Consider the following 21,844-nt stretch of genomic DNA (forward strand, 5'->3'; position numbering starts at 1 on the left):
CTCCGATCGAGATAGTGGACCCGGGGAGAACTTAGAAGCCATCGGCTTCTTGATCGGGGCCCTGGCTTGGAAATTTCAACTTCATCTTCGATTCAAGTTGAACCTTAGGACTTGGACCTCAATATATTGTAGTAGGAGGTACTAGTACTACTTAATAATTTTGATTATCTGATCCGCATCAAAATATATATTGTGGTATTTCCAAGTTCAAGCCAGGTCGGTTAACAGCAGCAACTTCAAGTTGAACCTTCAAGTTTTTGGGAACTCGAAACTGCGAGGTAGATTAGTAGTATAACTGCAGGTATTAAGCATGGAATGATGACTACTTATCTATCCAATGCTCAGGTAACCAGCGAACTGGACTCGCTCCCCTCCGCACATGTCATGGGACCCTTACGACGAAGACTGTCATACTAGTAATCATGGTTCTCAGGATGTGATTATGATCAATTTAATAACTGCATCATTATGTATACTACTGCTTTAACTGTGGGGTGGAAAAGTACCACTGGCAGAATACCAGAATACCAGAAAAGGTAGAAATAGCCCTGACTCGGAAGGCACTAGGCAAGCAATTTTCGGGCCGAGCGGGGGCGATGGTGGAGTGGTTGCCGCTTCCTAATTAGGATGCGGGGGAAATGGTACTGATTACATCAGCAGTGGTTGCGGCTGCCTGTTCAGTGGGAACGTATAGATTCTTTCCTAATCGGGATATGTTTGTCGATGCAGCCCAGTTGGGAAGGCGCGAGCTCCCGAGCTCCCCAGGTTTTAAAAGAAAAGAGAAGGAAGGTGCAAGGTGGGGGAATTTCTTGGGGAATCATCGTCTTCACTTCTCTTCTTCTCCTCTTCTCCTCCTCACCTCCTTCACTCCACCATGACACAAACAAACGGAGTTCAGAAGGCTGTGCCCTCTGCCTTACCCTTGATGCAGAAGTTGTCTGGTGATCATGATTTGGTCCTCAAGACCTTCCGTCTGCTCATTGCCGACCTGTGTCAACAGTTCAGCGGCGGTCACCCTGGGTATGTTCATGTTATCATTTTGCAAAAAGACAGCATTCTAACCTTGCCACTATAGTGGCGCCATTGGCATGGCTGCAATTGGTGTTTCGCTGTGGAAGTACGTTATGCGGTACGCTCCACACTCCCCGGATTTCTTCAACCGTGATCGTTTTGTTCTATCCAATGGTACGTGAAAGCGCCCTGATACTCGAACTCGCCTTGCGAAACTTATTGTACTGACAAACGTCTCCAAAGGCCACACATGTCTCTTCCAGTACAGCTTCCTCCACCTAACCGGCTACAAGGCTATGACGTTCGACCAGCTCAAGTCCTATCACTCCGATAGAGTGGATGCGCTTTGCCCTGGCCACCCCGAGATTGAGCACGAAGGTGTGGAGGTGACCACTGGTCCATTGGGTCAGGGTATCGCGAACGCAGTCGGTATGGCCATGGCCACGAAGAACTTGGCTGCCACCTACAATCGCCCTGGATTTGACGTCGTTAACAACCACACCTGGTGCATGATCGGAGATGCCTGTCTACAGGAGGGTGTCGGTCTCGAGGCGATCTCTCTCGCTGGCCATTTCCGTCTTAACAACCTTACAGTTATTTACGACAACAATCAAATCACCTGCGATGGATCCGTGGACCTCACCAATACTGAGGATGTCAATGCTAAAATGCGTGCCTGTGGATGGGATGTGATTGATGTCCAGGATGGTTGTTTCGATATCGAGGCAATCGTCCGTGCTCTGGAGCAGGCTCGGGCCTCCAAGGAGAAGCCTACTTTCATTAATGTTCGCACCGTCATTGGTCTCGACAGTGCAGTCGCTGGTACTGCAACTGCCCACGGTGCCGCCTTCGGCATTGACAATGTTGCTGAAATGAAGACACTTTACGGTTTCAACCCCGAGGAGCACTTCATCATTGGTGATGTTGTTCGTCAGTTCTTCCAGGATCTCCCTGCTCGCGGAGAGCAACATGTGCAGGAGTGGAACAAGCTTGTGAACAACTATACAGCTCAGAACCCGGAGCTCGGAGCAGAATTCCAGGCCCGTGTGCGAGGTGAGCTGCCGGCCGACTGGAAGCAACACATTCCCACCTCTTTCCCCGAAAAACCAACTGCCTCTCGCGCCTCCAGCGGTTTGGTCTTTAACCCTATCGCCAAGGAGTGCAAGAACTTCATAGTCGGTACGGCCGATCTGTCCCCATCAGTCAACATGATCTGGCCCGGCAAGGTTGACTTCCAGCACGTAAGTTTCAAACCTGACTTTAGCATGATTTGGGATATGACTGATAATAGAATAGCCGGACTTGCGTACTACCTGCGGCATTAACGGTAACTATTCCGGCCGCTATATTCACTATGGTGTCCGTGAGCACGCCATGGCTGCCATCTCCAACGGTCTGGCTGCATTTTCCCCAAATACAATCATCCCGGTCACCTCTTCATTCTTCATGTTCTACCTCTACGCTGCCCCCGCTGTCCGGATGGGCGCTCTGCAGCACCTGCAGATCATCCATGTCGCCACCCACGACTCCATTGGTATGGGCGAGGATGGGCCGACTCATCAGCCTATTGAACTTGCTGCTCTGTACCGCGCTATGCCCAACATCTTGTACATCCGCCCCGGTGACAGCGAGGAAACCGCTGGTGCATGGACCGCCGCTATCGAGGCGAAGAAGACCCCAACTATTATCTCCACCTCACGCCAGACTCTCCCTCAACTCTCCCAAACACGACGCGACGGAGTGGCCCATGGTGCGTATGTTCTCTCAGAGAACGAGTCGGCCGTTGTCACTCTGATTGGCGTTGGCGCCGAGCTTTCATTCGCGCTGGAAGTGGCTGAGAAGCTGAAGACCCAGGGTATCGCTAGCCGTGTTATCAGTTTCCCCTGCCAACGTCTGTTCGAGAAACAGTCGCTCAATTACAAGCGTGATGTTCTCCGCCGTCACCGTGGCATCCCTGCCGTTGTGATTGAGCCGTATGCACCCAACGGATGGGAGCGCTATGCAGATGCTGGTATCTGTGTGAAGCGTTTCGGCCACAGTCTCCCCGGGAAGGCAGCCTATAAGTACTTTGGCTACGAGATTGATACCTTGACCACCAAGGTTTCCGGCTACTTAAGCCAGATTAAGAAAGATGAGCTGCTTCGCCATGAGTTTGTTGAGCTCTGAAGCTAGTCCTATCTTACTTTTTGTTTTGGTTATTTTGGTTATCTTACGATAAGCCCTGTCTTTGGTATAGGATTAGCATTGGATTTCATATAGATCGGTTGGGAAATTTTTGGATGTAAATAGCCGCATTTTACTTGCGTGTGAATGAATTACGGGCACAATTCTTGATGACCTGAATTAAAAATGTCATTTGATACTGAAGTAGGTATGTATGCAGCCATAGGAGCAATTACTAGCATGTTCATACTACTAGGCTCGAAGTTCTCCAGGTAGACACCAAGACCGCCCAGTTGCTGAACATCTTTTCCATCTCCACCAGGTCGATGACAAGCAACAAATAGTACTACCTAGTAGAAATAGCCAGTCCATCACACGCGGCCCGAAGGATCGACTTTATCGACTCGCTCAGAATGATCGGCTGTCCCTTGGGATTGAGCGACCATCTCCATCTTGTCTTGGACAAATTGATCACGCTCATCAGCATCCTTATTTCCATATCTTCCAATCTTGTACCACGGCAGGGCGAAGAGGCGATCCATACTCTCCAAGGAGCGACCAGCCGTTTCGGGGATACTAAACCAAACCCAAATGCCACCGATGATAGTAATAGCAGCAAAGCACCAAAAAGTACCCTTGGGATCAATTCCTCCCCGTGAAACAGGCAAAAGCATGTTAGGCACCGCGCGTGCATTGCCATATTGGTTAGCAAAATGCAAAGTCATCGCCATAGAAGTGCAAAGGGCACGAATCCGCAGTGGGAACAACTCTGCAGTCAAAAGATACTGCATAGAGTTCCACCCTAAGGCCCATCCAAAGCCTGAGAGGTAGATCATTGCAATAGCTCCTTCACTAGCGCCCTTTTTGTTTTCTGGTAGCTCGAAGCCATCGACGACACCCATTTCAGGAACTGCGCTTAAGAAGCCGGCAATGTACACCATTGAGATGGCTTGGAGCGTAATTCCAATGAGAAGAGCACGTTTGCGCCCGATGACATCGACCAAAAACAGGGTACAAGCAATAGCAGCCACTAATTTAACAATTCCGAAAATCGCACTGACGAGCAGACTCTCGTTGCTGCCAGTAATACCGAGCAATTTGAACAGGTCCGGCGCGTAAACAGTAATACTACCAGCACCAGACCACTGGGACAGGATTTGTGCCATAAATGTCAAGTAGACACGGTAGAGGTTCGATGGGACGCAGAAAGCCTCTTTGATGACACCAATCGGGCCGGATCCCATAGTAGCTTCGAGCTCGGCTTCATGGGTCGCTTGGATAGCAGTGAATTCGCTAACAACGTACTCATGCTCTGGATTGAGACCACGGAGCTTTGAGAGATTTTCGATCGCCTTTTCGTGTTGGCCCTGTTTAACTAGATAACGAGGGGATTCATGTTGAAAGAATGAGAGGATGAAGATAATTCCTGCGAACATGATGTGGATGCTCGTGGGGACAAGCTAATTACTGTCAGCATTAATGGGTCAACGTGCTGGAGACCCTTGTCACATACCCATCGGTTATGAGTTGTGTCGCCGATATTTAGCTGACAGCCATAGTTTGCGAAGTAGGCCAGCACTATACCGAGGTAGACGAAGCCAGTGAACACGCAAGTGCAAAGACCTCGCACGGAAGCAGGTGCCTGTAAAGAATGTTAGTTCGTACCCCCAGATCAATGAAAGAGAAATAACATACAATTTCAGCGAGATATACTGGGCCCACGACAACAGTCTGACCAACACCCAGTCCAGCAATAAACCGCCCGGCGTAAACAGCACCCAAGCTGCCTCCATTCCCCATGAAGATGGCGATTCCAATAATCCAAAGAACGCAAAGCTGACGAGTCGCCCAAATACGGCCAATGCGGTCGCAAACTAGGAATGCACTGCATGGTTACAGCGAGTTAGCAAATCCCCAAAGCTGATTCGATGGCGTGAAGGCCCGGCATACAATAGAGCCCCGCCCACAGAACCGATCTGCACCATGGCAGTAACATCTCCTTTGATGTTCGTCTGTTCCACTTCGCTGTACGAGTCGTAGTTGATATATTTTTGAAAATCCTTTGAGTTGAACGCGCCCGATATCAAGCCCTCATCGACACCTCGGGCGGCACCCATAAGACCGAACGAAATAACAGCAAACCATAGTCTCCAGTTGAAGATTTGACTCGGCTCGCCACTATTTTTGAGTCGAAAGATATTGACTGGTTTCTTGGCCCCGGCCATGATGGACGTTTCCAAGGGAAAAACCGCAGGTTCAGTTTTCGTACAGGGAGTCGAAATCGGTAAGATCAGTGTTGATCGAGCTGGCTATAGCTTTAAATTTCCGGGGAAAATCTGGGGCAGATGGAGAACGCAATATTTATAGTGGGTAAATCCGGGGGCGGGGTGCATCTGTCGCTAGCATGACAGCCAGACAGTCTCAAACACACCCACCCCCAGATTCATCCATCTCCATACTACACAACCCTGTCATGCCAGTTCATTCCCCGCGCATCGCTATCAAAAGAACGCGGAAGTTGACCGAAAAATCCCGCAAAGGCATGTCCGAGAGAAATTTAGCTTTCGGCCAAGAGTTGTCGGAGCTTGGTTATAGCAATACGAAAAGGCTGCCGAGACACGCTTTGATGTTGAGAGGAAGAATTTGGCGCTTGGCGGGCGGGGACGGCTGAGGTTCCAAGACCATCGCGGCTGTGGGTGTGCTATTCGATTGGGTACAACCGCCATATTGGTCGGCTTCACTTTATTCAAGCCCAGATGCCAATTTTTGCGACAACGGAAATGAGAGACCTCGACTCGTATGATTCTTCATGTTTTTATCGTGCAATCTGCCGGTTTTCGGTTGTTCGGAAGGATTGTTATGTGGGTTTGTTGTCAATAGGTGCGATATCATTGGGGATTTTCTGCGAAATAAGGTCTAAGATCCGATCAGAGGTCAATACACGAGCCCCTATTGGTCTTGCAAACTCCGATTTCAGCATCTAATTAAGCGCCATGCCAAACTAACAACGATTCGATCACGAAATGTTGCATTGAAGGATCGTTGAATGGCCATCGGGCCGTTGGGAAGAGGTCACTCGGGATTTCCTCGGCTATACTTCCTGGCCCCGTTGCTTGCGGCCAAATTCGACCTTCAATTACCACTATAATATATCAACATGTGAAATAATTGCAATCTATGAACTTCAAGTTATGTATAGAGTCCCCGGGTAAGTATGGATTGAAGGCTTCAAGAACTTTCACCATTTTGGCCTCGGTCACCCTCCGAAAGGATATCGTGGTAAATACGAGCATTTCCCTGATATTTCCAGTATATCGCCACCCTTGGCATTATAGGCTAGAAATTAATAGCCAATGCTAGGTGTTACATAGTTATGGTCAATCGACCCGACGGTGGACCTGGTGGTCCAATCCACCACGTGCGATGGAAATTCGCTTCTCGGCGTAGGTTTCAAGGTGAAATGGAAGAATGCCCCGTCACAATACATATAAATTCCTCTTTCGACTTGTGCAATGATAAATACCTAGGCCTGGCGGGTGCTATATTGCTTCCAAGGCCTCACACAGGCACACCTGGGCACGAATGAGTCCAAATGTGGTACTGGAGTCGATTCGTTCCTTCAAAGAGACACAAGACAATCAACAGAAAAGTTATGGGCACAAGGTACTACAAACCCACTGCGTGGCCATTGCTAAAGTGGGCCTCCAGCGCCAATCGGCTTCATGCCACACTAATAGTATGAATGTCAGGAGGGTGATCGGGTCACCCGGGACACAAGTACTATCCCGTGCGGCGGTAACCCGTATTACTCACGGTAGCATGCCGTGGCAGGTATCCGAACTAGAGAACTTTTAAATCCATCAGATTTTGTTTGTCAGAGCACGGATGAGTGTGGAAGAATTTGGGTACCTTCAAGGCTGAACCCTGTTTCCGCCCGGGCGTACTGGGCGACATCTGTCTCTCCCAATTGTACTTCTCGTTGACTTCCCGGTTACTACACAATAATAGCTATCACTGATGAGTACACTTTGTGGAAGGCGATTGCTTGCTATGGGGACTAGGCCCCAATCTCCTCTGATGAGGCTCGGCTCGATAATCTTCTACTACCTGCTTTCACTGATCATGCTGATCTGTATCTTTAAATCAAGTAGAATTACTTAGACTGAGAAGATAAAAAGAAAAATGCTCATAGACGCGCAAGGGGCTATCAACAGATTGTGATCCAATAATGTCATTGGCAAGATTGGCCGCTCCTTGAGCTAGAAGGCACTTGAGCAGGGTGATGTAACCAAGATGCACTGTTATAGGTCAAAAGGAAAGTTTCTTTTGGCGTTCCGAAACGCCGTTGCCCAGTCTAGAGCTTATCACTTCCTTTATCCGATTGCAAAATGGGGGGGACACCATTATACTGGTAAATTCCGGAGATCACCAAAAACGTAATGAGCTACTGGCATGTACGACCACTTGTTAGTTCAATTACTCGCGCTCCCCTCCCGTTCGAGTCGGCTGTGAAAATATAAGGTAAATTATATCTCTTTTGTGAAATTAGCTCCAATTTTGTAGCTTATCTATGTCTATTGGCGACAAAATCAAAATATAGACAATTATTCTAGTCCTAGCTCGGCCAAAATGGCTTGGTTATGCTCCCCCACCTTCGGAATTGATGCGATCTGAGCACCATATCCTCCCTTATCGGCCGCATTGGTTGACCCTGGGGGAAGAAGGGTTGGGACAATCCCGGCTGGTGTTTGGACTTCCGTCCATCGCTCGCGGGCCTTGAGTTGGGCGTGGTTCCAAACGCCCTGCATGTCATTAACGTTGGCATTAGCAATTGCGGCTTTGTCAAGTCGCGCGGTAGTCTCTTCTGCTGTGAGTTTCGAAAAGCTATCACATATAATGGCTTTGAGAGCATCGCGGTTCTGTGTCCGTAGCGAGTTACTAGCGAATCGCTCGTCTGACGCGATCTCGGGCTGGGAGAGGACATCGGTGCAGAAGTTGGCCCACTCCCGCTCGTTCTGTATACCGAGCATGACGGTTTGTCCGTCCCCAGTTTCGAATGGACCATATGGATAAATAGAGGCATGCGATGCACCCGCGGGGACTGGGCCAGCAGCACCTTCAAAGGCGTAATACATAGGGAAGCCCATCCATTCAACCATACTCTCGAGCATGGAAATATCAATTTTACAGCCTTGGCCATCTCTGCCGCGCTGAATTAGGGCTGAGAGAATATTGGTGTAGGCGTACATTCCTGCGGCGATATCTGCAATTGAGATCCCCACCTTGGCGGGCTCCTTGCCAGTGCCAGTCACGGATAACATACCAGCCTCACTCTGAATGAGTAGGTCATATGCCTTCTTGTCGCGATACGGGCCATCTTGACCGTACCCGGAGATGTCGCAAACGATCAGGGAAGGGTGTTTCCCTTTGAGTGACTCGTGGGAGAGGCCTAAACGCGCAGCAGCACCTGGGGCCAAGTTCTGAACGAGCACATCGGCCTTCTCCAATAGCTTCATCAACGTGGAATGGTCCTTTTCATCCTTCAAATCGAGTGCCAAACTCTCTTTGGATCGGTTGGTCCAAATGAAGTGGGAAGCCTCTCCATTTACACGCGTGTCATATTGCCGGGCAAAATCACCAACTCCAGGTCGTTCAACCTTGATGACACGGGCGCCGAGATCGGCCAACTGTCTTGTACAGAATGGTGCAGCAATGGCCTGTTCCAGGCTCACAACTGTCACACCCTCTAAAGGCGCTGCACGGTGACCACCTGAAGATGTAGTTGAATATTGGAATTGGAAATGTTGACGCGAAGGAGGGAGAAGAGAGGAAAAGGCGGGGCGGAGGGACGCCCTCAAGGGATGCACCCCACGAAGAACTGCAAGTCCCCGCATAATGGGAGAATATAAAAAAATAAAAATATACAACTGCTAGAGTAGTAGTCGGCAGTCTGATTCTCCTTGCTCTATTTGAATATCCCCATGCACTAGGTTTAATAAGCGCCATGCGCCCGAACAGCCGAGTCGGCTATATGATCGGTTACATGTAATTCGTCGACATCATTTAAGACCAACATGCAGACCGGCGAATAAACGGCAACCACCAATATTCATACATCATGTCGCGTCCACAATGGCAGCGATTACTTCGATCGGGGTGGGCGGTGGCCTCGCCATCCCTGCAAGCCTCCCACGCTGTGCGCAATCGCCTGCCAATGCGCTCGGCCTTTTCGACCTCGGCGCGACGTGAATTGATGGAAATGACAGGCTTCACAGAGGAACAGTTGACCGTTCGCGAAGCCATCTCCCACATTTGCTCCAAGTTTCCCAACACGTACTGGCAAGAGCGCGATCAACTTGAAAAAGATCCCAAGGAGTTTCACGCCGCATTGGCCAAGGACGGATGGCTGGGAATTGCCCTGCCTGAGTCGCACGGAGGGGCTGGATTGGGTATGTTTCTTGCCGAGATGATCGAATTCATCAAGAAAGAATGCTGATAATAGATTATAGGAATCTCTGAGGCTACAATGATGATGCAAACCATCACCCAGTCTGGCGCAGGAATGGCTGGAGCGCAGGCCATTCACGCCAATGTCTATGCCACTCAACCATTGGCCAAATTCGGCTCCAAGGAGCAGTTGGAGACGACGATCCCCAAAATTATCAATGGAACTTGGAGAACATGTTTCGGTGTCACCGAGCCCAACACCGGTCTTGAGACTCTGAAACTCTCGACCCTGGCCAGCAAGAACGCTGATGGATATTCCGTCACCGGTCAAAAGATTTGGATTACTTGCGCGCAGGTCGCATCTAAGATGATCCTTCTTGCCCGAACCACTCCTCTGGAAGAAGTGAAGAAGTCCAGCGAAGGTCTCTCCCTGTTCTGCATCGATCTCAACCGCGAACAACCGGGCCTCGACATGCGCAAGATCAAGAAGATGGGCGGTCGCGCTGTCGATGCTAACGAGGTCTTCTTCGACAACTACCAAATCCCCGCCGACACCCTGATTGGAGAAGAAAACCAGGGATTCAAGATCATTCTTCACGGTATGAATGCTGAGCGATGCCTCTTGGCTGGTGAAGCACTGGGTCTGGGCTACGCTGCTCTAGAGAAGGCGTCACAGTATGCTCAAGAGCGAGTTGTCTTTGGTCGACCTATTGGTCAGAACCAAGGTGTCGCTCATCCTCTCGCTGATGCCTATATGAAGCTGGAAGCCGCCAAGCTGGCGACCTACCACGCAGCTCGTCTATATGACACCAACGATGGCTCGGTGCCCTTCCACTCCATCGGCGTGGCCTGCAACAGCGCAAAGTACCTGGCTGCGGAAGCGGCTTTCACGGCTTGCGAGCGGGCCGTGCTGGCGCATGGTGGTATGGGATATGCTATGGAGTATGATGTTGAACGGTACTTGCGTGAATGCTTTGTGCCTCGGATCGCTCCTGTCAGTCGGGAGATGATTCTGAATTATGTTAGCGAGAAGGTTCTCCAATTACCTCGTAGCTACTAGAGGACCGTTTCCATCCATGGATTGCCATGGACCAGCATGTATTTTAGCGAATCAAATAGTTTCAGATGCATGAAATAGTATAAAGTACTACTAGTAGTACTACTACTAATATGAAAATAAAGTCTTTAGTGTTTTTAGACTTGCGGAAACCCCAAAATTCCGAAATCTGACCTTGATGTAGGCCCAAATGAGCATTCTGTACTTGAATTCAACTTTCTTTCGTCTTGCTGAACCTTGGAAGTATAAGAATTCCCAATCGGGCAAGGCGAACCCGGAGTCGGGGAATCCGCGGGGAGCTCCGACCAATCAGAAGTGAGATGCATGACGCCATGCTGGAAAGTACCACCGCCTTCCTTTTAAGGATAAGTTGTGGCCTGATCTCTCGGGCGGCAACTTGCTTGATAACCATCTCATCTTCTGAGTGCATTTGTAACTCTTCAATTGTTATTCTCCTCTCGAATCTCACCAGATATCATTATCCCACGATGCGTTTGCTCCACGGAGCTTTCCGCAATGCATCTCGCTCCGCGCGAGTCCCACAATGGCGACCCAGCGACTCGTCCATCCTCGCCGCAGCCCGTCGCCCGTTGACACTGTCGCAGTCGCAACTGAAATACACTGGCTCCCCACGTCTTTCCTCGACCAGTGCCGCGTCTAAGGACTCCTCCAATCCGGCCATGTCCTTTCCTTGTCTGGATGCGCAAGAGGCACGGTCTGCACTGCTCTCCGCCCGCTCACTCGAATCCGGTCCCGAACCCTCATACACCGCCGGAGAACATAAACGATTTCACAGCGAGAAATCAATTCTGTTGGATTGGGGTGGAGTCCTGCCAGAATTTGATATTGCATACGAATCATGGGGTCAGCTAAACAGTGACAAGAGCAATGCGATCCTTCTACACACTGGCTTGTCCGCCTCAAGTCATGCTCACAGCACCCCCTCCAACCCCAACCCCGGATGGTGGGAGAAGTTCATTGGCCCCGGACTACCTCTCGATACCGATAAATACCATATCATCTGCACAAACGTTTTAGGTGGCTGCTTCGGTTCTACTGGACCCTCCTCCACTGACCCTTCTGACGGAGAACGCTATGCGACCCGATTCCCGATCCTGACAGTAGACGACATGGTACGAGCTCAGTTCCGCTTGCTCGACGCGCTTGGTATTGAGAAGCTCGCGGCCTCCGTGGGTTCCAGCATGGGAGGTATGCAAAGTCTAGCCGCTGGCGTTCTCTTCCCGGAGCGCGTGGGGAAGATCGTAAGCATCAGCGGTTGTGCACGCAGCCATCCTTACAGCATTGCGATGCGACACACCCAACGCCAGGTTCTAATGATGGACCCCAACTGGGCACGCGGCTTCTACTATGATTCTATTCCCCCTCACTCCGGCATGAAGCTTGCCCGAGAGATTGCAACTGTCACTTACCGCAGTGGCCCCGAGTGGGAGAACCGATTCGGACGCCGCCGTGCCGACCCCAGCAAGCAGCCGGCACTGTGCCCCGACTTCCTGATTGAGACCTACCTCGACCATGCCGGTGAAAAGTGGTGCCTGGAATTCGACCCGAACAGTCTTCTCTATGTGTCCAAGGCCATGGACCTGTTCGATCTCGGCCACGCTCATGAATCAGAGACCCGTCGTCGCCGTGCCGAATCGGAGTTCCGCATTGCTAAGGGAGGTATCTCACCTAATGTCTCTGACCCCACTTGCACTCTCACCCTCCCAGACCAGCCCTATGAGGAACAGCCCGAGGTAACCGCCTCTATTCCACCCACAGACCAAGCTGTCTCCGGCAGCCCCGATGGACCCCCACGCGACCTCGTCACCGGCCTGGCCGGTCTCAAGAACCACGAGGTCCTCGTGATGGGAGTGGCCAGTGATATTCTCTTCCCCGCGTGGCAGCAGCGTGAAATCGCCGAGACCCTCCGCGCAGGCGGCAACAAAACCGTGAAGCACATCGAGCTAGGCGAAGATGTCTCGATGTTTGGACATGATACATTCCTTTTGGACTTGAAGAATGTCGGGGGTCCGCTGGGTCGGTTCCTGCAGTAAGAGTGATGGCAATGATGGATCGCTGTAATTTGTGAATGTTGTACATACCTCGCACCAACGATGAAAATAATGCATAGGCGGGCGTTTTTGTGATTTGTGCATGCCACTCCAATCTATTTACTGAGGACAAAGGCCAGAGCCCTAGTTATGTTCCACAGGCTTAGTCACCTGGTCTACAATGCTATAACTGTCTACCAGTCCCTTTGAGCTCAGCCCTGGAGAGCTTTCTTCAATGCTACATAGTACTAGTACCTAGGTATTTTCTACTGTGATCGTCTCTCTCACTATAGTTAGTATACTACTAGTATGCTAATTATATTCAGGTTTCTTTTGGTTTTCAGGGTTATTAACTTATCTTCGAGAAGCTATTCGCAGTGTATTGAATTACTACATGGCTTCAGACAATGCCTCGCTCTCTCTCTAGATCTCCAGATATTCGCATACTATCATCCTTACGTTCATGCTTCTGAGATTCTGTTGTTGAGGAAAATTGCCAGTGCTGTTCCTTCCCTACCTTAAGCCTTAAGGTATACTACTAGTAGTAGATAGCTTCGCTCTCTCATCTTCTACTCCCTGATCACTACTATCATTGTGTCTCTCTACTGTTCCCATCCTCGAACAATGCTCTAGTATCATGATGGACCGCCCTTCCACTGGAGCTGCTTTTTATAATCGGGGAGCATATTCAGACGAGCTCTAACTCGCACAACACCCTGTACTCGCTGAGTCTGTGCTGCCGGTATTTCAATGATGTATTCCACAACCAATCCTCTATCATTCCATCTCCATCTGCTCTTTTTCCGCCGAATGTGTCTTCACGGGACAACCAGTCATATCATGCCCTGGAAATTCGCAACCTTCTCCGCCAGATGGTAGTTCCGTTCTTTACATTCTCAATCAACTAACATGTCCTGACAAAATGTCATACCTTTAATTCAAAATTTTCCTCGTTCCCCCATTCCCCATATTTCGTGTGGGGCAGACTATTCATAGTAGTATTGAATGTATTCAACCGACATTTAGCAGAGACATCAGCAATTTAGCCGGACAGCCCTGGAGAGCTCCGAGTGGAGCCGAGGAGAACCCGAAAGGGAAAAATAAGAAAGACCCAGAAAGGAAAAACACGTCTTACTATTTAGTTAATACTACTCCGTAGTATACCCCGTACTGCTGGTATACTACGGAGTAGTGACCCCCGTGACCCCCGTGACCCCCCCCGTGACTCCGGCTAAAATAGCAAGTTCAACCCGAGTGGTGGAGCTTTGACATCATCCCGACCTAACTGGATCAACCTTCCACCCCGCGATTGACTTGCCTCAATTACTATTATCTTCTATTCCCCTCCCATTCTTACGATTCCTCTTTCCCCCTACTCCTTTCCCCTAAATTGCTCACAATTGTCCCATTGTGAGTTCTCACAGTACCAGTCGACATGTCGCAATCCCCCCCTCTACATCGGTTTCGACCTGTCAACCCAGCAACTCAAGGGCCTGGTCGTTAACTCCGATCTCAAGGTCGTCTACATCGCCAAATTCGACTTCGATGCCGATTCTACCGGTTTCCCCATCAAAAAGGGCGTGCTGACGAACGAAGCCGAACATGAAGTCTTCGCTCCGGTCGCATTATGGCTACAGGCTATGGATACCGTTCTCGACAGTTTGCGCAAGCAAGGGCTAGACTTCAGTCGGGTCAAGGGGATCAGCGGTGCGGGACAACAACATGGAAGTGTCTACTGGGGCAATGAGGCAGAGAATCTCCTTCGCAGCTTGGATGCGTCCAAGTCTCTTCAAGATCAACTCCCCGCCGCCTTCTCCCATCCCTACAGTCCCAATTGGCAGGACTCCAGCACCCAGAAAGAATGCGACGAGTTCGATGCTGCCCTTGGTGGTCAAGAGCAACTGGCCCAGGCCACTGGAAGCAAGGCCCATCATGTAAGAGCCGCAGTGCGCATCATAACATGGATCCCGAATAAAGCTAATTGAGGTTTCTGTCTCTAGAGATTCACAGGTCCCCAGATTCTCCGCTTCACGAGGAAGCACCCCGAAGTGTATAGCAAGACATCCCGAATCTCCCTGGTGTCCTCTTTCATTGCCTCACTTTTCCTCGGCCACATTGCGCCTTTTGATATCTCCGATGTATGCGGGATGAACTTATGGAATATCAAGAAGGGTGCCTACGATGAACAAATTCTCAAGCTGTGCTCCGGCAAGTTCGAGCTTAACGATCTGAAGCAAAAGCTGGGTGAAGTGCCCGAGGATGGAGGACTGCACCTGGGCTCCGTCCACCCATATTATACGCAGCGCTATGGCTTCAGCCCTGACTGCACAGTGATCCCAGCTACCGGCGATAACCCAGCCACCATCCTCGCCCTCCCTCTCCGACCTTCCGACGCGATGGTATCTCTCGGAACCTCTACAACTTTCCTCATGTCCACTCCAAGCTACATGCCCGATCCCGCCACCCACTTCTTCAACCATCCCACAACGGCGGGTCTCTATATGTTCATGCTGTGCTATAAAAATGGCGGTCTAGCCCGCGAGTACGTGCGAGACGCGATTAATGATTCCCTCAAGGATACCCCGGCCCAGCCCTGGACCAATTTCGACAAGATCGCTCTGGAGAGCCAACCACTAGGACAAAAGAGCTCAACCGATCCAATGAAGATGGGTCTCTTCTTCCCGCGACCGGAGATCGTTCCGAACCTCCCATCCGGCCAATGGCGCTTCACCTACAACCCCGAGACAGGCGACCTACAAGAAACCACGTCCGGATGGACCGCCCCACATGATGAAGCCCGCGCCATTGTCGAGAGTCAATTCCTGTCCCTCCGCCTGCGCTCCCGCGGTCTGACTTCCAGTCCCGGAAACGGTCTCCCCGCGCAACCACGCCGAGTCTACCTGGTCGGAGGTGGATCCAAGAACGAGGCCATTGCCAAGATCGCAGGCGAGATTCTTGGCGGTGTGGAAGGTGTTTACAAATTGGACATTGGAGATAATGCCTGTGCCCTCGGCGCCGCGTACAAGGCTGTCTGGGGAATGGAGCGTGCGCCCGGTCAGACCTTCGAGAACCTCATCGGCCAACGGTGGCAGGAGGAGCAGTTTATTGAGAAGATCGCGGATGGATACCAGAAGGGTGTGTTTGAGCAGTATGGCAAGGCTGTTGATGGATTTGAGAAGATGGAAAATTATGTTGTGCAGCAAGTGCTGGCCAAGGGGCTTGAGACGGTATAGAGGGGAGTATATGGAGTATATCGATGACTTCCATGTACTCATGGTAATTCCCGACTTCGAGTCAAGGCACATAGATAGCCTGTTTATAAAAGCGATCTTATTCAATATTTAAGTTTATGCATCATCTCGGTAGTGACTAGTAAGTCCTAGAATCGGCACTGACGAGATCCTCCAAGGCGATACTATCCCTCACTCCCAGTTCTCTAGACGCACATGCTTAACCTCAGTATTCTTGATCACCGACTTTGTCTTCGCAAACTCCTTCGACAACTCAGACTTATGAAACTCATGATGATGCTCGACCGAATTCCACCCACTCAAAAGAATAAATTCTTCATCCTCGCCCTCCTTGTCAATTCTCCAACCTCCAAAGCAGGGATGGGGAGCCGTGAACTTTTCCAAATCGGACAGGCCAGCCTTGAAGAGATGATCGAATTCCTCCTTGTTATCTTTTTCAATGAAGCAGCGAACTACTCCGATGACTGGTGCGGATATCGGAATGGGAGTAGACGGCTAAAGAGAGGGAGTGTCAGCTTGATTGCATCCTGCTACCCGGTTGCTTTCTCTCTCAACCCACATCAACATCCAAATGAAACATATACCCAATATCTACTTCATCTTTCAGCTTCGCAAGTAGTCGCTGATTGATCTCTGAGGCCACCCATTCACCACAATGCAGGGCCACCGACTCCCAGCCACCCAGCAAGAAGAAATCCCTCTGGTCGTCCAAGGAGCGCAGGAAATTGACTCGATGGCCGGAGTACTGGGATTGTTCCTGTTGGGCTTCAAGAAAAACCGCCTTGAGAGGGTCCGATGGTGTGGGTGTCTTGAGGTGGAGTAAGGCGATCTCCGTGACAGGCATGGTTAAGTTCAAGTTGGTGGTGTCGAATGGGGTTAAATGAATGAAATCGTTCTTCAATACTTCTAGAAAGTTCTCGACTTGAATTGATTGAAATGCTCAGACGTGGGATGTGCCAGGTCCTTTATACCTTTACTTGTACGATCTTCGGCCCCCAACTTGAAGAAGCTCAGGCAGCGCCGGTGGTACGTATTACGTATCTCTGCAAATATTCCGCTAATTTACAGGTGGAAGCTTATTTCAGGCATCGAAGGGGTACGTCAGTGATCTAGTCTAAGTAGTACTTGTAGCAGTAACTTGAAGGTTCCTTCCGATTCAACATTGGAAGACTAGGTATGCTAGTAGATTGTAAACCTAGAATACTATCTCTACTCATTACTTACGGCAGATGTTCCGAGTCTTATGTGGCTATTTAACTAGCATAAACCCTACTAAGTCGGTTACTACTATTATGGAGCGGCACTTAGTCCTGGCATCGTCGCTTAACTTCTGACAATTTCTTCTAAACTTTCGACTAAAGTACACCGGAAATAGGCTCCCTCTATCTTCTTGGCTAGCCTAGTCTCGCACACCATCAGAGCAGCCTCATATTGGCAATAGAAATTAGGCCACAGTAGGTCTTGACGAGGTTCTAAGTTCGTTTACAGGAAGTAGTACAGTCAACTTGTACTACTAGTAGTAACTAAATACAGATCCAGGGCGATATCCTGACACTACCAGTCTTAGTATCACTTTCAACTGTCAGGCGTCATGGCAAATTAAATCTTGGAATCCATCCATCCACTCATCCGTCAGGAGAATTGTCTTACCATAATGAAACAGAAAAATTTGTACCTTTTCTTTCCACTGAATCACTCACCTTCTCAACAAACCCACAGGAAAGTCCTAGAGCTTATGGTTGGGCCCGTTAGAGTATCTTAGGCATCCTAGCATCATTCAAAACTAGGAATTCTGCGGCTGTCTGTGTCAATATCATCGTGCTCTGTTCCTTGAATCGACTATCTATTTCAATTTGTAATAGCTCACGATACTGCACGATACTCCGTACCTCATAAGGGAATGATATCCACTGGGATCAGGCTGCTGCGGGTACAATTTAATAATAACTCATTCTTCACTACTCGGTATCCCGTCACGTAGGCAGTCTCCAAAAGCTCTGCCTACGTGCAGATATGTGCATTATTGATGGGAATGAATGGTATCTTTCCTTCCTCGTGGATACTCTGAAAGCCTCTATCTATTCCTTTCAGATTGCTGCACCGCGTCTAACACAGTTGGTTGTGCGCCTGTTCGCAAACACAGCTGGGTCAATAACCCGAAGACAGGTATCGGGATTCAACACATTCGCTGCGGAAAATGGGATTAATATGAGCCTCAGGGTAATTCATGATTCTCTTCCGCCCCGCCCAGTCTTTGGACAGGGAGTAGAGATTTGACGGAATGGGTACATTGGGGTACTCCAGTCAGTGTCAAGAAACAATTGCGTGAAAAGGCGAATCGTCTGTGATAATGATATGTATGATAGTCTAGTTATACTATAAGCACACTGACTAGTAACGTATAACTACTGTATGATGTAGTAAAGTGTTTGTTGTGTTTATGCCTGAGGCCACCGCCCTCTAACCGCCTTCAACTTCAACTTCAACTTCAACCAGATTCAAGTTGACTTCCCCAGGATTCAAGTTCGCCCAGTTAACTCCCTCTCTTCAACTGGTGCTCGGTACTACCTCTCTCTGCGATATGGTATAGTGCTCCTCCGCCTACATGCGCACTCGATGCTACTTATAGTACACTCGCGCTAATCGTGATCCCCGTCCTTAGTCGTGAACGTCAACCTCGACATGTCCGACGCGTCGTCTTCATATCGAAGTCGCGTTTTGCGACCAAAGAAACCGAGAAATATCCCTTTCGAGGCCGAACAGCTCCTATACCGTTTCACTGTTGGCTCTAGGAATCCCCCGAAGGGTCAATCCGATTGTTTCTTTGCGACCAGTCTTTGGGATAGTACTAGTAGTACACCCACACTCGCGCCATGGAAAGAAGGCCCCAATGCTCAGACAACAGAATACCGCACCACGGGTACTGCCGAACGGAATACTAGTACTAGTAATATTCAATCCCCTTTTTTCAAATTTCACTTCGCCAACTGTTCCACCCAACGCCCCATCCCCATCCCCGTCGCAACTGAGAACATCAACTATCCGTCACTCTCACCTCATCAATCCTTCCCCTCTACTGCTTCCACCCCTACCTCCACTTCGAGTTCCTTATCAACACGACCGCCTGGCAATGAAACACCTCGCCAAGCTCCCAGGGACCAGCTCCGAAAGACTGCTACCGTCAGCAACGCCAATCAAATGACCCCCGCCAGGATAATAGAATATCAACCCCAACGAGCAGGCAGTTCTCGCCAGAAAAAGGCATCCACTCGACCGACTATAATCCCCACCATCCCCCGGCCTATTGCTTCCCGACATACTCGCGAACGAGACTCCTCCTCGGAATACCAGTCCCACCAGTCGTCCAGAGCCTCCTCAGGCTCTCCCGCGCCGATCCCCAAAGATTCTCCTCCCCGGCGTTCCAGCCGCGCCAGGAGGGATCCAATCACCTATAATGTCCGTGCACTAGTCGGGCTCGAGTTGGAACCAGCAGAAGCAGAAGCCGCAGACAGGAGTCGTGGCAATGAGGCCAGCAGTGGAGCATCATCTCCTAGGCCATCAAATACCTCATTGATCTCTTCCACCCCGGTGGACTCCCAGACCCCGCAAAGTTTAGGCAGTGGGTCTTCGCGCGAACGACCGAGCATTGGACATCTCCTCCGCAATAGACAACAAGGTCGATTCATAAGTAATTCCTACTACAATCATGCCTATACCGATAGGCTCTCAGAGCTGACCCCTTGGCGAAGCTGGAAGGGAGCCTCAAATGATATTACCAGCATAGCATGGTCACCGGATGGTACCCGTTTTGCCGCGGGAGCAACGACACACGGCGGTGACTATAATCGAGGCAATAACTTGGTTTTAGGGGATTTGTCACGGAATTCACTCATGGAACTTCCCGATCACTGGATACGTCGTGAAAACCCAACCAGCACGCAGGACTCGCGTCTTTTTGCAACAGTCTCCTCCACGCAGTGGGTCGGGGAACAGCTCTATTCCGCGAGCTTCGACAAGACGGTAAAAATGTGGGATATTGGGTATGGGGCTTCCTGTGTCCGAACGCTCACTCATGACGCTCAAGTTGAGGTCATGGCGGCTTCGAAATATAGACCGAATCTACTTGCCACAGGTACCAAGAGCGGCTTTCGCCTCTGGAATTTGGGCTCATTGGTGTCTTATGAGAACCTTCATCTTGCTCGGTATTCCGGTCAGAAGAACGTGGAATTATCCCCCACGAACCTGATCTGGGGAAATTCACCTGGAACGAGGAACCTTCTCGTTGGTGGTATGGTGCAACGGACGGATGACGCGGAAGATATTCACGTGGCACGTTATGGGCATTTGGGCATGTGGAAGCTTGAAGAGTCATCAGTGACTACAATCAAGCTGAGTCCAGACTCACAGAACATTTTCGACATCAAGTGGCATCCCTCGATGCCCACATTTGCGACAGCGAGTTCAATGAGAGACCACAAGTCCTATCCTCCTGGATCCCAATCGCTCGTCAACGTTTATAGCTACAATCCCTCCGCAAGTAAGGCCATCCACAGCCACTCTTTTGCCTGCCCGGCTGTGGACATCAATGAGACTACCTTCTGTCCATTCGGATCCAACCATATGACTGCTAGCTGCACGGACGGGAGTACTTATGTGTGGGATGTTCGCTACCCGAATACACTACTTCACAAACTACGGCATGGCGAGGCAGATTACCCAATTAATCACGAGATTCGCCGGGAATATGCGGACGTAGGTGTTCGGGCTGCTTTATGGGGTACATCGATCGACCAGTTCTACACAGGTGCATCTGATGGCTTTCTCAAGCAATGGGACATCCGACGCGCCACTGAGGACGCCCTGGTTTCCAACGTTGCAAAATTCAACGATGGAGTCATGGGTGCTGTCTTTTCGCCCGACAATGCCCATCTTCTTGTGGGTGATAATGCAGGTGGGATCCATGTCTTGTCTTCTGGTCCTTGTGCGGACCCTGAACCGGGGCTCTTCAATTTCGAGTACGCACCTGTTCAAGAACAAGCTTGCGACAACCAACCGGAACAGCCTTCTTCTGAAATGACAGGAGTAGCCGCTGCGCGTCAGCTGTTGGAATCTTGCCAGTTGACAATTAATCCGCTCTATGGACCAGTGCAAGGCCCTAAATATTCCGGTCCCTTTGCGCGGTGGCCACGAGGCATTGATGCTGATGCGCCAGCGGAAAGTGTAGCACAGGCACCCCTTCTAGAGGAACACCAACTTCGCCAGTTCCAAGGGCCACCATTGAAGGACCGAAATGGTCTCGATGAACATTCTAGAAAGGAGTTACAGCGGGTATTCAACCTTGCTCATGCTTGCAATGATTCGAGGAATGCTCAACCAGCACCTCCTCAGCCAGCACTCTCTCGACCATCCAAACCTCAACCGACAGTCGGCCAATCTACTGGCCATCTACAAAGCTCGCAAAAGCGGAAGCGCGCGAGCTCTCATATATCCATGAGCAGTAACGGCGAAGAGTCCCATGCTCCTGTTCTCAAAAAGGCAAAACGGCCATTGCCGAGCAACGAGCAAGACAAGCCCACCGCGCAGCCGATACAGGCCGACATCATTGACTTGACTATTTCGGACGATGATGACGACGGACCGATTACACCAAGACGTGTCAAATTGCCTCCAGCCCCCAGCCCAACCACATTCAAGATGGAAAGCCCTGAACAAGTTCCACAAATCATTCCTGATGAAATCCCTGATGATATGTCCCACGGCGAATTGGTGGAAACGCCTGATGAAGCGCTGGAAGATGACTATTGGTGGCCAGACAGCCGGCAGGTAGATGCAAATATCCCGCGCCGAACGGATGGTTAGTCCGA

General features: G+C 50.2%; 8 protein-coding genes across 8 annotated transcripts; 5 read left to right on the forward strand and 3 right to left on the reverse strand.

The window, feature by feature from the left end:
* Nucleotides 1-874: 874 nt before the first annotated feature.
* N7481_000054 (transketolase family protein) lies at nt 875-3,177 on the forward strand (the record flags this gene model as incomplete). The annotated part of the gene is made up of 4 exons (XM_057259273.1): nt 875-1,020; nt 1,076-1,185; nt 1,255-2,252; nt 2,308-3,177. The coding sequence occupies 4 exons, from the start codon at nt 875-877 to the stop codon at nt 3,175-3,177; spliced, it is 2,124 nt and encodes a 707-aa protein (XP_057127105.1).
* A 368-nt stretch (nt 3,178-3,545) lies between these two features.
* Nucleotides 3,546-5,399, reverse strand: N7481_000055 (Major facilitator superfamily domain general substrate transporter; the record flags this gene model as incomplete). The annotated part of the gene is made up of 4 exons (XM_057259274.1): nt 3,546-4,634; nt 4,688-4,816; nt 4,870-5,059; nt 5,125-5,399. 4 exons carry the CDS (start codon nt 5,397-5,399, stop codon nt 3,546-3,548), a joined length of 1,683 nt encoding a protein of 560 aa, XP_057127106.1.
* Nucleotides 5,400-7,778: 2,379 nt separating this feature from the next.
* N7481_000056 (CaiB/BaiF CoA transferase family protein) lies at nt 7,779-9,068 on the reverse strand (the record flags this gene model as incomplete). The annotated part of the gene is made up of 1 exon (XM_057259275.1): nt 7,779-9,068. The coding sequence occupies one exon, from the start codon at nt 9,066-9,068 to the stop codon at nt 7,779-7,781; it is 1,290 nt and encodes a 429-aa protein (XP_057127107.1).
* A 224-nt stretch (nt 9,069-9,292) lies between these two features.
* On the forward strand, nt 9,293-10,681 carry N7481_000057 (acyl-CoA dehydrogenase family protein; the record flags this gene model as incomplete). The annotated part of the gene is made up of 2 exons (XM_057259276.1): nt 9,293-9,623; nt 9,684-10,681. 2 exons carry the CDS (start codon nt 9,293-9,295, stop codon nt 10,679-10,681), a joined length of 1,329 nt encoding a protein of 442 aa, XP_057127108.1.
* A 485-nt stretch (nt 10,682-11,166) lies between these two features.
* On the forward strand, nt 11,167-12,732 carry N7481_000058 (homoserine O-acetyltransferase family protein; the record flags this gene model as incomplete). Its single annotated transcript, XM_057259277.1, has 1 exon — nt 11,167-12,732. One exon carries the CDS (start codon nt 11,167-11,169, stop codon nt 12,730-12,732), a length of 1,566 nt encoding a protein of 521 aa, XP_057127109.1.
* An 869-nt stretch (nt 12,733-13,601) lies between these two features.
* N7481_000059 (xylulokinase) lies at nt 13,602-15,962 on the forward strand (the record flags this gene model as incomplete). The annotated part of the gene is made up of 3 exons (XM_057259278.1): nt 13,602-13,604; nt 14,154-14,663; nt 14,730-15,962. 3 exons carry the CDS (start codon nt 13,602-13,604, stop codon nt 15,960-15,962), a joined length of 1,746 nt encoding a protein of 581 aa, XP_057127110.1.
* Nucleotides 15,963-16,151: 189 nt separating this feature from the next.
* N7481_000060 (uncharacterized protein) lies at nt 16,152-16,824 on the reverse strand (the record flags this gene model as incomplete). The annotated part of the gene is made up of 2 exons (XM_057259279.1): nt 16,152-16,475; nt 16,540-16,824. 2 exons carry the CDS (start codon nt 16,822-16,824, stop codon nt 16,152-16,154), a joined length of 609 nt encoding a protein of 202 aa, XP_057127111.1.
* A 1,838-nt stretch (nt 16,825-18,662) lies between these two features.
* On the forward strand, nt 18,663-21,839 carry N7481_000061 (uncharacterized protein; the record flags this gene model as incomplete). Its single annotated transcript, XM_057259280.1, has 1 exon — nt 18,663-21,839. The coding sequence occupies one exon, from the start codon at nt 18,663-18,665 to the stop codon at nt 21,837-21,839; it is 3,177 nt and encodes a 1,058-aa protein (XP_057127112.1).
* Between the last annotated feature and the right edge of the window lie 5 nt (nt 21,840-21,844).

Source organism: Penicillium waksmanii (assembly GCF_028829765.1).
Source record: "Penicillium waksmanii strain IBT 27052 chromosome Unknown utg000001l:1.0-4852451.0:1.0-4856178.0, whole genome shotgun sequence".
NCBI classification, from domain to species: Eukaryota; Fungi; Ascomycota; class Eurotiomycetes; order Eurotiales; family Aspergillaceae; genus Penicillium; species Penicillium waksmanii.